At 41.7% G+C, this 16,276-nt stretch overlaps 1 protein-coding gene across 2 annotated transcripts in view; it reads left to right on the top strand.

The window, feature by feature from the left end:
* The window catches only part of SLC6A17 (solute carrier family 6 member 17), a 71,087-nt gene extending 55,930 nt beyond the window's left edge, over positions 1–15,157 (top strand). For both annotated transcript variants that reach the window (XM_020810010.3, XM_072997490.2), the window contains exons 7-12: positions 838–1,079; positions 1,457–1,649; positions 2,475–2,667; positions 4,403–4,562; positions 5,621–5,783; positions 6,876–15,157. In XM_020810010.3, coding sequence (XP_020665669.1) covers positions 838–1,079; positions 1,457–1,649; positions 2,475–2,667; positions 4,403–4,562; positions 5,621–5,783; positions 6,876–7,244 — 1,320 coding nt within the window. In that variant the 3' untranslated portion in view covers positions 7,245–15,157. The remainder of the gene's footprint in view (positions 1–837; positions 1,080–1,456; positions 1,650–2,474; positions 2,668–4,402; positions 4,563–5,620; positions 5,784–6,875) is intronic.
* The last annotated feature ends 1,119 nt before the right edge of the window (positions 15,158–16,276 follow it).

A 16,276-nucleotide genomic window follows, 5' to 3' on the forward strand; every position in this document is an offset into this window, starting at 1 on the left:
GCTTGAAGCATCTGGGGGAGACCTTGAGCTTTACTGGGAGGTGGGGGCAGGAGAAGTTCACAGCCACTGTCCTTCTCCTCCAGTGCCAGCAGCTCAGTCTTTTCAATGTCCGCTTCTTCAGTATAAATGGCTGGGCATGTTTGGCTAAAAGCATTTTAGCCCCATGAATGCCAGATGGAAAATGAAGGCTCTGTAGGGAAGTTGCACAAATACTCTGGACTGGGTACATTTTTGCACATTTCTCCCAAGGCAGGGCACATCCCTAACAGTAAGCTGCCCATAGAACATTTTTATTGCATAATATGTATCACAGATGGGCAAACCCATTGGGTTCATTTTTCAGATTTCCTGGCAGCCCAGGGTCACTCCATAAGAAGGGAGCTAAAGTGAAGGCATAGAGTCTAATCTCCACATTTAATTTTGAAAAAAAATAATAGTACTGATAAGGTTGCTACAGTGATATTTTTTTTAAAAAAATCAAAACAAAACAGAAACGGATTTAACTAAAAAGAATATTGCTTTTTTTAAAATGGAAAAGCCTCTTTGTGCCCTCTAGTGGCCACTCTTTTATTCTTAGAATTCTTCAAAAATGTTAAAAATGGCTCTGTGATCCGCAAGAGAACTTTGTGAATAAATTTTCTTTCAAAATAAATGTTCTTAAAACTTTGGGTTGTAGGTGTAGGGATGCTGGGGTCACAAATGGATTTAACATTCTTTGAATTTGTCCCTCATCATAAATAATTCAGTTAACAAAAGAAAGAGGGAGACAGAATTCTCTGCTACCAAGAATATATATATATGCAGATGACTTGGTTTTCCTCTCATTTCTTCATACAGTTGGATAAAATGTTGGATCTCCAAGTGTGGCGAGAAGCAGCCACTCAGGTCTTCTTTGCCCTTGGACTAGGCTTTGGTGGAGTTATTGCTTTCTCCAGTTACAACAAACAGGACAACAATTGCCACTTCGACGCAGCCTTGGTCTCCCTCATCAACTTCTTCACCTCCATCTTGGCCACATTGGTTGTCTTTGCTGTGTTGGGGTTCAAGGCCAATGTCATGAACGAGAAGTGTGTGGTTGAGTAAGTATCAATGCCAATGTCTCTCCAAGAGATTTCTCAAGAGAAGGCATGCATACCATAGCAAGATATTCTTCAGTGTAACTTCAGTTTCTTAAATAGAGTAAATAGTGTGGCTGATGCAGGTTTACTTTGGAATTTCCTTCCTGGTTGGTGGGGATCTGGAGTGCTTTCAGAAAAGTAAGCTTTTCACTCCGTGATTTTTGCAGAAGGTGTTGTGGAATAATGGGACTAATTCCTCCCACATCAGCTGCTGGGGGTTTACCTTGCCTGTCTTTCAGGAAGAAGATATATTTCTCCTTATGCACAGATCAAGGTGAACAACAAGGTCTAAAGACCAGGAAATGGCTCTGTAGTGACTTTTAGCTTCTCCACCTTAGGAATGCTGAGAAGATCCTGGGTTATCTGAACACCAATGTCTTGAGCCATGAACTTATTCCACCCTATGTGAACTTTTCCCACCTCACAGCCAAGGACTACAGTGAGATGTATGCTGTGATAAAGACGATAAAGAAGGAGCACTTTGACAGATTGGGACTGGATCCCTGTCTCCTGGAAGATGAGCTTGACAAGGTATGCTTACTGCTGCCTGGATTGCCTTTTTATATTCATTTTGGGTCCGAAATGTTTGGTCAGTACATCCATCTGAATATTTCTCTAAAGGCTGAATGCCAGTTTATATACTTGATGAAAACATCCTTGGGGAAACTGTAAACTGTAGTTAATTTTTAATCATGATTAGTGAAAACAGCTAGGTAAACTATGGTTAGCATCCACTAGAAATTTTGTTTATGTTATAGCTTGTTTATGTCTAGAAGCCATAGTAAAACATGGCCAGTGTAAAATACAAGCAAATGGTTCTGAATTCCTCTCAACACCACATCAGAGGAAGAAGTGGAAATAATTTAGTCCATGGCTTGTTAGAGCCTGTTCACATAATGCTTGACTATGGTTTAGACCGGCAGTGGGCAACTTCTAGAGATCCAGATACTGCCCATGGCTCCCTGTCAACCTTGGAGGACTGTACCTACTCCTGTATCCCCAACCAATATTTTTTCATCTTTTTTTACTTAAGATTTTTTTGGGGTACACCTTATCATGGCAGAAAATGACAGATTGGGAACAGAACTGTATAGATTCTGGGCATGAGAACTTGCAATTGCATAAATCAGAGGCTGTCAAAACTAATGTTTAGGACTACAGCTTTCAGAATCTCCCAACAGTCCTCCAGGCTGTGCTGGCTTGAGGATTCTGGGAACTATAATCCAAAAAATGATTTTCCCCCCCCCCCCAAGCTCTGATAAAGACAAGGCTCTGTTTGTATGAATGCATACACATCTGTTTCTATAATTTTATCTTCTGCCAAAAGTGATGTAAATATCTTCTGGTTGTCCACAGTCTGTGCAGGGAACTGGCCTTGCATTCATAGCTTTCACAGAAGCAATGACTCATTTCCCAGCTTCTCCTTTCTGGTCAGTGATGTTCTTCCTGATGCTGATAAACCTGGGCTTGGGAAGCATGATTGGGACCATGGCTGGCATCACCACACCCATCATTGATATGTTCAAGGTGCGCAAGGAAGCATTAACAGGTAAGGTTGGTTTTGGGGAAACTCATCCTCACAGAGCGGAGACATCATCTATTTCTGGCAAATACATGTAACAGAGGGCTTCAAATTGTAATTAAACAGCACATGTTGCAGAAACACAATTTACAATTATTTTGCAGTTTAACATCTGATCAAAACTGAGGCAAAGTCAAATTTTAAAAAATCCATATGTGGAATCTGTTGTGAACGTTGCATCTGAGTACTTATAATAATAATTGTGAGGTTCAAGTCAATTCCAACTTACAACAACCTTTTCCAGGGTTTTTGAGGTAGTCACTACTCAGAAGTGGTTTACCATTCCGTTTTTCTTGGGGGGCCTTGGGACGCAGGTTACAAGCCATGATGGGGATGCATAAACTCCAGGCTTAGAAGGAAGGTACCTCAAAAGGCCGGATGCAGGGGAAGGGGTATCAGGAGACAAGTATCTAGTCTCATGTGCTTCCAGAGGCATCTGGTGGAGTCACTATGAGATACAGGAAGCTGGACTAAATGGGCCCTTGGTTTGATCCAGCAGGGCTATTCTTATGTTCTGACGTCTGTGCAGCTTGCCCATGGCTACACAAGCTGTCTCTTTTCCTAGGAAATACAAGGAAGAATCAAACTCCCAGCCTCTGGCACCACAACCCATATCACTGAACTATTCAGCCAGTTGGCTGAGCTCTAATGTTCTTGCACAGAAGTCACCTGCTTGCAAGTAATTGTGTGAATCTCACAAACAGCTTGTTGCACACATGTGCCTCAATCACCTTTTTTCAAATGTGCAGCTGAAGAAAGAATGTGGAACTGGGAAAAGTAGGCAGTCAGAAACTGCTAGATGTCTTGTAGGACAAACAGAGGAAACAATAGATAGGTTTTGCATATCTGTTTATTAGATAACATGACATGCAGTGTCATGTGACATAATTTACAGAACAGTTAGGAAGTGATGGATGTCCATACTTAAAATGCCAAACCATATTAAAATAAGCTTTTTTGGCTGTATAGCTTACAAACAAGATTTTTTTAAAGTATTAAAACAATTTAAAAAATAGAGCAAATTACAGTATTAAAAAAAACAAAATCTTAATAATGGAACAGTGCTAAATAAACCCTCTTTAAAACAATTTGAAAGCACATTTAAAAGATAAAAATACAACTCCCCCATTAAAAACCCTTTCTTGCGAGCAAGTAGTTAAGACTATCTAGCACCAGATAAAAGGTCAAGCTTAGCCTATCCTCAGTTTCTCATCAGAATTATGGGATATGGGTGTTGTCGTATAGATTAATAAGCTATTTTAAATCTCCAAGGGAAGGATAGGATACATGTACACATGCATGTTAAACTGCTCAGCAGGATAAGGAATATACTTACTGTTGCCCTAGCAGTTATTAATCTGGTATATTTTAAGTGCTTGAGTTCACAAGCCAGGTGCAGTGAGCAAGAAATAAAACTTCCCCATGAGAAGATTTTGCTGCCCCAAAGTCATCTTTCCCCATTTATTATATTCCTGGCAGAGAAATACTAATGTTCCTCTACTCTGTATAGCTCTATTGTTTACTTTCTATCCTTATGTTTTCACCAACAACTCACATGTGAAAATTATTTGGCTGGCCCTGCTAACAAATGCATCCTCTTCCAAAGCAGTAATATGATCAGTTTGCCTTCTACCTCCTGAACACGTTCATGTGCCCTGAAGTAGTGGCATGCTTGACAATTCTTATTGTTTGTTCTTTACAGTTGGCTGCTGCATTTTTGCTTTCTTTGTGGGGCTGATCTTTGTGCAGCGCTCTGGCAACTACTTTGTCAACATGTTTGATGATTATTCTGCAACGCTGCCACTCACTCTTGTGGTAATCCTGGAGAACATCGCTGTGGCTTGGATATACGGTACCAAAAAGTAAGATTTCTTTCAAAGGGAGGAAACACAAAATACGTTTTTATTTCTTCCTCCTTTAATGGTTTCCCTACCTTCTAAGACTTATAGGTAAAGGTAAACGTTCCCCTTGACATTTTCAGTCCAGTCATGTCCGACTCTAGGGGGTGGCGCTCATCCCATTTTCAAGCCATAGAGCCAGCGCTTGTCCGAAGACAGTTTCTGTTGTCACGTGGCCAGTGTGACTAGGGGATGCCGTTTTACCTTCCCACCGAGGTGGTACTTATTTATCTACTCACATTTGCATGCTTTCAAACTGCTAGGTTGGCAAGGAGCTGGGACAAAGTGACAGGAGCTCACTCTGTTGCATGGATTCGATCTTATGACTGCTGGTCTTCTGACCCTGCAGCACAGGCTTCTGCGGTTTAGCCCACAGTGCCACCACGTCCTGCTCTAAGACTTATAGGGCAATTCTAAAACAAAGAGTGGATAGATTCAGTCTAGGTTTCACCACCAGATGGAAGTATCACCAGAGCTGATTTACAGCTTGTTTTCCCTTCCATACAGCTTATTCACACTTGTACTGAAGGAAAGAGACCAATGAAAGAGAAGCAAATTTGCCATAATCTGAGGCATGTTGAGATTCCATTGCTTATTTGGGGTTGGGGTTGGAGGTGGAAACACTTTGGGATCCATCAGATGTAGTTCTTCCTGCAGCCCACCTACTACACTCCCAGCTCCTTGCTTTTGCCCCTAAGGATTGAGTTCAAATGGCTAGAGGGGCCCTTGCAGAAGCCTAGAACTTGGAAGAACTATGAGGGGCATCTAAAATGTGATTTCCCCTTCCATGGATGGAACATCATTTAAGATCTTTCCATGACCACAATATTGCATCAGATTGTATAATCAAGAGCGCTTAACCGCTCTTAAAGGGCTCAGATTTCAAACGGGGGGTGGAATTGGACTTTTGGAACCAACAACTGTCATTGTTTGAAACTTCCCATCTAAATCAGGGGAGGTAGGTAAGGCACAATCAGAGTATTGTCCTTCATCTGTTTGTTTTCTTCCTCTTCTCTTCATAGATTCATGCATGAATTAACAGAAATGTTGGGTTTCCGCCCTTACCGTTTCTACTTCTACACATGGAAGTACGTCTCACCTATCTGTATGGCTGGCCTAATGATGGCCAGCATAATTCAGCTAGCAGTCACTCCGCCAGGTTATAATGCCTGGATCAGAGAAGAGGTGAGTCCTTGCATATACCCTGAAAGTCCCAAATCCATAGGCTGTGCACCTTCATGTTCCCAGCCTGTGCTGTATAGTTTGTTAATTATGTGCTATTAGTTTGTACATATAAAGCCACAGGTCATAGCAGTTACACTGTGATCAGGTGTGCAGTTGGTGGACCACACATTCACACTGAGGCCGGAGAAGTGCTGCCATTGTGACATCTGCTAGCATACAACTGGCACTTCAACAGATGCAATGTGATTTTCAGTTCCTCTCCCTGCTGCCCTAGTGGAGATAATTCCTAACAAAGATGTCCTGAATTTCTGGCTATTCTTCCTTGTGAAGATGAGGCCCAGATGCTGCCTCTCCATTGCAGGGTGATCACTATTGGCATTCCAGAGTTGTACATGCTTCCTGTAAAGCAGATAAAGGGGGGGGGTTAAGGTGCATTGTTCCAGGTGTGGATTATGACCTTTAAAAGGTAATTTAAGCATTTATTCCGTCTTCAGGAAATTATTGATATTGAGATACTGCTTATCTTTCTTAAAGAGCCCCCCACCAGATCAAAATATCCCAATACATTACTTCTGAGAAATTGATCTTCTGGTAGCTGTAGATTATGGATATGCAAATTGAACAATAAAGAAAGCTAACAGGAACAACATTTATTCATTTTAAATTTGGCATTGAAGGGGACCTTTATGGATACTATAGGCTACCAGAATAATAATAAGTAGGAAGCAACTTGACAGTACATGAAAACAATGATTTCAGTAAGTGCATGAGGAAAATGGAAGACTGATGAAATTTCTTTTCCATTTATTACAATTTCCCATTATAGCACATGGTGTTCTTTCTATAGGAGCTAAAGGACGTGTGTGTATTTGTGTGTGTGTGTGTAGTGTGTTTATTTCCTAAAACTCCCAAACTCCCCCAGCCAGCATGGCTTTTAGCCTTGGGGATTTGGGGTACTGTAATCTCACAAGTAATTTTTCCAAGTTCTATTTCTAATATTTAGCCTTGGTTCTAAATGCTAAGCTAATCAGTTCTAGGGTTGTATTTGTGTGATATTGATCAATGCCAGTGCTATTTCTTTTTCCTTCTCAGGCTGCAGAGAAATATCTCTATTATCCCAAATGGGCATTGGGTATCCTTGTATCACTGATCATCTTAGCCATCCTTCCTTTGCCTGTCATCTTCATTCTTCGGCAATTCCACCTTATGTCAGATGGTTCCAATGCTCTGTCTGTGACGTACAAGAAGGGGCGTATGATGAAAGACATCTCCAACCTGGAAGACAACGATGAAACCCGTTTCATCTTGAGTAAAGTACCCAGCGAAACCCCTTCCCCAATGCCCACACACCGTTCTTACCTGGGTCCAGGGACCACATCCCCAATGGAGATGACCAGTGTTGCCAATGGACGCTTTAGCAGTGGGTACCATATGGCTACCACCCCTGAATCTGAACTGTGACCATCTGCCACCAGCCCTCCCCTCCTTGCCTAGAGAAGGAACCTGTGCTTTAGACATTCTTTCCAGAATTTACGGCAGGTAGGAGGCAGATGATATCTTGAGGGTGGAAAAGATGGGAAGGGAAGAGGTCTTTCTTTCTGGTTACCGCCACCCGAAATCTCAGATCCTTCCTCAGTGAACAATAGTAATAAGACACTGCAATAAATAAGCAAAATTTTAGCCAATTGGCACTGAAAAACACAAATCCCTTTTGCACAAGCACAAGCTGGGAAAGGGACACAAAACAAGGCAGCAGCAAAGGGAAAGAGTTCATGACCCTTAGAGCTACCTCCTTGTCCACTGTTTTTCTCTAGCTAGGAGAAGAAATCTTGTTTCAGCCAGTGAGTACATCTAAGCACTACCACCACCACCACTTCTAGCACAAAGAAGACTCTTAATATGGGTTCTACCAGACAACCAGTGGGGTTGCACTTTGATCAGTTTGCACATTTGCTTTGGTGAATGTGTCTTAGAAGTCTGGATATACTTTTATGTAGACAGCACATGATAATGCCAATGGCTGTGCCGTCGCATAATGTATGCCATTGCACTGCTGATGCTAGACAAAAACTGTAAGGGGATTAAGGATGGGAATCTCCTCTGAGGGTGTGATCACGTGAGGAAATCAGTCGTATTTTGGACCACTTGTGGAATAGTCTGTTGTGATCTATTTCCTGGCAATTATACAACGTTTGGGGAATTGTACTCCAGCCCGACCCCAGACTGTGTCCAAGCTGAACCTTTTTGGTTCAGCTGTAGGGCTACTACTTTTATTTTCCAAATAAAATATGGAAATTTCACTTTCATTCCCTGCAATGCAACCAATTCTAGTGCAGAGAGGTAGACACCTTTGTCTTGTCTGATCACACCCTTTATGAAGGTTGCATTGATCTACTTAGTAACATTCCTTACAGTGTTCCTCTGCCCAATTCTGGCCCATGCAGGGGTGCAAATTCAGGCATATGCCATGTGTATATGACAGAATCAGGACTGTTTTGCATCAGTGTAATTTTCTATAATTTACAGTATCACTTCTGATATTTTTTCTGTAACTCTGAGCAGACTCATACTTTTCATCAAATATACTTTTATGATGAAAACTTTTCCATAGAGAGCTGTTCTCTATAGCAGCTTTCCCTTACTTACTGTTTGTATAAAACTCTACTCCTTGGTGTTGAATTATAATCTCTATCCCCAAGCTGGGCTGGGATGGTGGACGTTGTGGTTCAGCACATCTGGAATGCACCAGGTTGGGGAAGGTTGCACCACAAACACACTGGTAGGTTATAAAAGCATTATAAAAAGGGCATGTTAAATTTAATTAAATAAACACACTAAAATAAAATTTTATTGCAAGGGAGTGTTGGTACTGCCCCTTCCTCTTTTAACTATGCAGTATATTTCATACCTAGAAAAATATAATAGCTCCTTTAAGTGCTGCATTATAACTGAACTGCAGGATGTGGAAGTACAGGTGGAGCACATGGCTCACCTGTTGGGTACAGCTGATGCCATTATTTAATGAACAGTGACATAGTTTCTGCCTCCTGCTTAGTCATATTCAATAGAGGATTCAAACATGCAGTGCCCTTTTTAAAACTTGGTTTTAGAGTTCTATCTCACTATTATTTTAGTTGCTTGGAGGTTGTATAATTCATATGTGGGAGTGCACACACACAGTGAGATTCTAAGAAACAGGCGCTAAAATATGTCACATGGTTCTGGAACCTTTTAAAGGATTTTTTGTCCTTTTCCTTTTTGAAAATTTGGTGTTTGAGCACTCCCCTGTGGCACAATCTGTGTGTGGGAGCACACATCTCGTCTGGTTTTTAAAAGTGTTGAACAGCATAAGGGGTCTTTTTCACCTCCACCACCATATTCAAAAAAGAGAAACTACTGTACACAAAGGAGTCTTGTGCTGCTATGGCATTGCTATGTGGTGGCTTGTGTGCAGAAGGCCTTTTAGGTCTCCCGTGCAGAGAACAAACTAGGACAGTCAAAACAATTGGGGGGGGGGGAACCCCATGGTCATAACTTCCCTCAGTTCTCCTCCAGAAGATGTTTTATAGTATGGATGAAAACAAACTGAACTCTTGAAAACATTTTCAGGCCCACTAAGGTGGGGCCAAATGCTGCATGAACAGATGTGGAGTGACCTTAAGGAAATGTCTACTTGCAGCAAACAGCTATGGTGGCTCCTGATGTTTAGCCAGAATGTAGCAAAGTCTAGGTGCTCATCATGGTAGTCTCCACAGATGCACATCCTCAAGTAGTCCCAAAATGCAGGCATTTTGTCCATGTGCTTGCACAGGCAGGTGCATGAAATTCTGTGCAAACACTGAAATACACACGGCTGTTTCCAAAATTATTGCAGCCCTTTCCACTCACTCTGATTCTAAAGACTGTTGGGGCCTCTCCATGCATTACCTGACCTATGCTCACATTTCTGTGCTCTGTATAGAAAGCTGTGGGAAAATGTAAACCTCCATGCTCATCCATATATGTGTGTGTGTGTGTGTGTGTGTGTGTGTGTGTGTGTGTGTGTGTGTGTGTGTGTGTGTGTGTGTGTGTGTGTGTGTGTGTGTGTGTGTGTGTGAGAGAGAGAGAGAGAGAGAGAGAGAGAGAGAGAGAGAGAGAGAGAGAGAGGGAGATGTACATGTGCACTGAGACAGTGAGAGAGTAAGGTATGAACTCACAACAATCTGTTGTGAGTAGGGAAAATCCATTGTTCTCCTTCCCCCACTGCAATGATTTCAGCTAAAGTCAGAGGGAATTGGGAAGATGGGCCTCACAGGTTATGTCAGCAACCTTGTGCTGATCCAACACCTGTGAAGCCCAGGTTCACTACAACACTGCCCTGTTATCGGTGATAATCTGAGCACTGACTAGGAGTTAGGCTTCTCAAGATCCAAGGAGTAGGTTTTATACAAACAGATACTTGTCTTGGCAATCGAGGTGGTGTTCCTCCTTTGAGATGACCATGGAATTGCATTATTTGACCTGAGGAAGGCAAGGAAACATTACATGGGCTTGGAAACTGACCAGTTCAAAGGAACATAGTACTTGCTGCTAACATACTGCCTTCCAGGGATGTTGGGAAGTTTTTGGGTTAGAGTCCCACGACCAAGTCCAAGTTTTTAGTAACAAGTACCAAGCCCCAAGTCTGAGTCCTTGTTAAAAATAAATTTCCCCCCCAGGGGAAAAAAAAGGGAGAGTGGGCAGGTTCCAAGTCACAAGTAGAGTCTGAGTCATGGGGGGGGGGAGTCGCATCACGGGTGTGACTTAAGTCCAACTTGACAGCGAGTCCCATGACCCAATGCCCATCCCTGCTGCTTCCCTTGTGGAATGGTGTCGAATCCTGGCACTTTCTTGGCCTTTTTGTTTCTTCTGTGATGCCAATATTTATTTGTTTGTTTCAATGTGTAGATTATAAAATAATAAGCTACGCTGGAAGTTTCCTTCTCTCCCCCCCAACCTGCTTCTGTTATCCCATCCAGCCCTGCCCTCCAGTAGAAATAAACTGTGATTAACCAAGTGCAGGAAATAGGAAACAGTCATTCAAGCCTAGTGGGAATGATAGAAATCTGCTCTGGAACACGGGCCACTCTTTCGAATTTGAGCCACATACAAAGATGTGGGGTGGGGGGTCAGAAGCCAGGAATGCTGGCTATAGGCACAGCTAACAGTGGGAGAGGGCTGGGTTCCCTGCCCCTTCCACACAAGTGCAAAAAGACTCTTCTCTTTAGTTCAGTTTTTCCAGCACTCATCAGTGGAGGAGAGGTGAGGGGGAGAGGTGTGTGACAGGCTTTTGAGTGTACTGATCCAGGGTGCCAGCAGGTTGGCTGAGGATAGCATGAGAGCCTGTGGGCTGCGTTCACATTGGATAACCCATCAAATAACAAACTCATAGAGAAAGCTTGTTGCTTAATTCCATGGCTCTCTTCCTTCCTTTCTAAGGCCATCTTCTTTAGAAGGAAGGTTTTCAGGGACTCTCAGACCTTTGCTCTATGCTGGTCTAGGTTCTCCACTTACATACATGGGCACATGACCATGGACTGTCTATAGGAAGACAGGCCAGAGATGAGGTAGATCAATGCACCTTCACTGGTCAGTAGACCAGATCTTCAAGTGAAGCAGATTTGTACATCGCCACTATGGATTTTGGCCACCATTTACTCAGCGGTAGCTACAATTCTGCAGTGGAGTCCATTGTGTTTCTTTCCCTTATCTTACAGTGCAGCACCTGTTGCAATGGCACTCAGAAGATGGAAAAACACTATACTATTTGTGTTTATATGTACATATAGAGAGTAATCTATAGATTCTATTTCTATTGTATATTTATTCTGTAAATGTTGGTGTAAATTCTGTTAAATGACAAGCATATTTCAAAGTGATATGTGAACTATTTTCATTCTCAGTGCTGTACAGATCTATTTTATTGTATATTTGATATATTTATATTTTTTTTAGTGTACGATTGGTGACCACACCCTGCTGAGCTACCCACTGGGTGGGTGGGTGAGTGGAGCACTGAGGGGCACTGCCTTCATTATTTCTGTGGAAATATAACAGTATTACATTGTGGCATTTTGCTAGGCTTTAGAAGTGGGAAGTTGTGAGATTAAATGTTAGATGCCTTGAGCAGTCGCTCCATTGAGTCTTTCTGTGTGAAGGCTTCTGTAATTGCTACTGTGTTTATGTTTGTTATATCAGGGTTAGCATTTTCTGTGATAGAAGCACTTTCAAGCCCATTCAGTAGCTTTTGATATTTTGGATATTCTCTGTGAGTGAGCACGGCTTCAGAGTGTTTTTAAATGTACGGCTTATTTACGAATGTTCAGGGTTTATGGCAGAGGCGGACAGCCTATTCTCCAGATGTTTTCCTCTACAAGTCTCTTCTTCCCTGACCATTAGACATGTTAGGTAGGATAGTGGAAAGTGGAACTCAAGTGACATTGAAAAGTTCCTCATTCTTACTATATAGCTACAAGAGTGGGCCAAAACTCAAGTTGACCTGTAATATATAAATAGATTATATTAGATGGGGAACTTTGGAAATCAAAATACAAAGAATCGCCTTGCTTTTTAGTGTAGGCGGGCCATGTGATCCCTGTTGCTCAACTGATGTATTAACAGGTGTGTTCAAGCATTGCTAGAATAGTAGATATCATCATGTAGCACATAACATTAGCAACTGACTAAGAACATTCTCAAAGAATAACCCATCTACCATTAAGCTGCCTATTTAGCTGATACCTGATCTATCCATTTGGAATAAGTAAATTTCTTATAGCACATAGTATATAGCACAAACTACAATGTTGTAAAGCACAAAAACCCAGAAGGAATGCCAATATGTTAGTTGCAGTTCTATTAGTGTAGCCTATTAGAAAGGTATCCCACAGTTTTTGTTCTGCATGCTGAAGGAATTCACTTGGGTACTTGTCCCTGATACGTTTTCTGATCTTAGGCCTTTGGACACAACCAGATCATACTGAATTCTGCCTCATGGCTGCAATCCTCTGCTCAATTACCTGGAACAAAAGGTCAGATTATGTTAAGAGGAATCCATACTCCCTGTGGTTAATTCATTTTCTATCTCACAGTGAGATTTCCTCTGAGATACATGCCTCAGAAATCAGACTTGCAAATTGAGACAATGTTTACTTTCCAATAACCAATCACAAAACAAAGCACACTAAATGCAAGATGCATACTAAAGAAAATCATGTGCTATGACAAACAGACTGATTCCATTACTTGAGAGAGCACTTCTAAAAATGTGCTAAATGTAAATTTAACTGGACTCAGTGGGTCTTGTTTATGGGTAGACTTGTATATAATTGACCGTAAGTTGCTGGAGTGTTTGTCTCAGAGCAAAATGCTAGTAATAGCTAAGCACACTTATTTCAAGAGGGCCTGCAGCCTCCAACATTGTAGCTCTCAGTAACAGCACAGAAAATACGGGGGGGGGGGGGGGAAGGAATCTACATCCTAAACCAAGGAAGGGGCTTGCCAATGAATCTGATGTCTTAGATGCCTGCCTGATCAAGATAGGTTCTCACAGCCTGTTAATAAACCGGTTCTGGCAACCACTTCCAACTTACTGTGCCATTTTAAATTGAGCCTTTGACTGCTTCAATCTATCTTAAAATCACAGCTCACCACGGGTCCAAAAAGAACGTCCAAACTGAGCACTGTGGTATATTAAGTAAAAAAATAAAAATAAAAATTTCAATTCATTGTAGAAGGACAACAGAATACATTGACTAGAAATGGCATAAGTGAACTGACCAAATCTATGCAGAGTTGGGTATGTCTCTCAGTTAACAGTATGATGGCTTCACCCTGTAGTGCTGTTTGAGTGGGTGCACTTTGCTACAGTCTACTAATGCTCCAAGTGGTCACCCCTTGTGTCCTTCACAAGACAGGAGGGCCAGGCTAATCAGCATTTTTAAAGCTAAATGCTGCCATGAACGAATTCTGTAGAGAGAGGAAAACAATAATAATTGCAAGAGTGCTATTCGGGACATCCTAAATTTGTTGGGAGAAATGCGGCATATAAATAAAACTAATAATAATAATAATTTGCACTTTGCCTCTAGACTATTGAATATTTTAGTAAACCCTATCCTCTGTTTTTTAAATTAGATAAAGCAGTACCTGCAGATTAAGCTACGTATAATACATAACACCCTACAGGTTTCATACATTCTCTATTAAGAAAAATGGCAATGAATATAGCAGGCAGACAAGTTACACACCTGCAGTCCAAGGAAGTAATTGGCCCATTAGTCACTTACAGGGACAACATTTTTAGCCAATGAAATGTTATTACACAGTCTTGCTAGAGAGGGAAGATGTTACTTTATTTGGACAATGGCTCCCAGCATCCCCTAGTCAATGTTTTGGAACTTTTCTAACTAATGTCATAGACTTGTATTTTGGGCCTTTAACATGCAATATATGGTCCAAAGAGCAACCCCCAGAGGTGTCTGATTTCTATTTCATTGTGCTGTGGAATTTCTTCTTTAGTTCTGTGCAGTCGGTACATTTGTGTGCTGGGCACAGCAGGCCCAGGTGGATGCACTCTAAGGTTTCTCCCAAATTCACACATTCAGAGATCTTTCCCACAATTTTGGGATTACAATCAGAATCAAGAATATATGCTAGAATCCTATTAGCAAATGTGGAGGATTACAGTTCTGCTTGCAGCTACATCAACCCTGTTGAAAGCAGCTGGGCCCTTGTGAGTAGTAATACTACTCTTGTGAAATAAAAACCAACAGGGTTTGCCTGTAGTATGACTGTCATCTGTCTCCCTCCCAAGGTACATACCTCATGTCCCAGAATCCATTGTTGATATCATATCAGTCATACTGAAAACCAAATGCAGGATCCACATATGGGAACAGAAATGCCCACTGATTTCACAACAAGCCCAAAAGAGGTAGAAGAAAGCAGTCTTATTAACGTGAAGAACAGTGGTGTGTTCTGTGGGAAAGAGACAGAAAAATGTTTCTGAGGTTGGTATCCAGTACTTGATAGAATAACCTGTGCCTGAATGTCTATCTATAAGGATGTCTACAGTTATAGTGACAGAAAAGGACTTGGGATAGGCTTGTATTTTTAAAAAATATATGTATATTATTAACATAAGGGAGCAGAAAACCTGGTAAGCACCTGTATCTGCTGCAAATTTCCTATACAGGCAGAAGAGCACAGTTTGTAGTGATTTGTCTCATATACAGTGTAACCAGTGTAGCTAACTACCATAAGTACTCTTGTGTCAGCAGGTGAATTCTATTGTATGGGGAAAATGCTGTACAAGCCCACAACAGCCTGCAATTAAAAGAGTTTCTTCTTTACCATGTGATGTCTCCTGGAATTCCTTTATTTCTTCTGTGAGGGTGCTTAGGAGCAATCTTCGCAGCCCCTTCCTGAAAGGTACAGCCCGATGTATGGTTGACGAAACGTGGAATGGGTTCATGCAGTGCTTATCACACTGCAACAGTATTTTTAAAGACTGCCACTGCTACAAACACAATCAGCAAAACTCTCATTTTAAATGGCTTCTCATTAACCAGTTGCCACATCACTATTTACATTCTGTTTGTGTTGTATGTTTTCCAGTGTTGAGTAGCTCTGTGTCATGTTTGAACAGCACTCCACTTGACCGGTACCACTGATTCCCTCAGGAATATCCAGAAACGTGATCCCCTGGCTAGTACCCTCCCATTTTTAAAACTACAATCCCCATCCTCACCAACAAAATACAGCACATTGCTCTCTGCTTAACCATGCCAGATGGGGTGATTTGCACTTTGGTCCAATACACCTATGAACATTGTTTTAGAGGAGCCACATTCCTGTTTTCATGGATGAAAATGCAGCCTGTAGACCTTGCTTTCTACACACAATACAGGGAAAAAGCCAACATGGATCCACACAGATGCTCAATTAGACGGAAACCTGCCTATGTCTTCATTGTTCTGACCAATGAATGTAAAGCTACTTGACCAATGATCAAACAGTTAAGCACTGTTTGTGGCCTTAGGCCTGGTATTAATCCACAGTATACACTGGACAGATATCCAGTGTAGTGCAGTGGATAAAGTGACAGACGTGGACCCAAGGCATCTGGGTTTGAATCTCTGCTTAGCCATGGAAACATGGGGGAGAGGGTAGAACTCATAAAACTACTCCTTTAATATCTCATTCACCTTGAAAGCAATAGAGTTGCTATAAGTTGGTTCCAACTTGATGGTACATAACATACATTGAAGACCCGGTTGATACCCTCTGGGTTGTGAGTTTAGGGTGCCACCTGGCAGATAATTATGGCTTCAGATCAGTGTCATGAGATGACAGGAGATACTGGGCAAGCACCATGCTTGTATATGGTTAACTAGCAGCATTCTACATGGACAAGGGGAACTGATACCACACAAGCCACTGATGGATCTTCAGCAGAGCTGAGACTACTCACA

The sequence above is a fragment of the Pogona vitticeps genome, chromosome 4 (genome assembly GCF_051106095.1).
Source record: "Pogona vitticeps strain Pit_001003342236 chromosome 4, PviZW2.1, whole genome shotgun sequence".
In the NCBI taxonomy this organism is placed as follows: domain Eukaryota; kingdom Metazoa; phylum Chordata; class Lepidosauria; order Squamata; family Agamidae; genus Pogona; species Pogona vitticeps.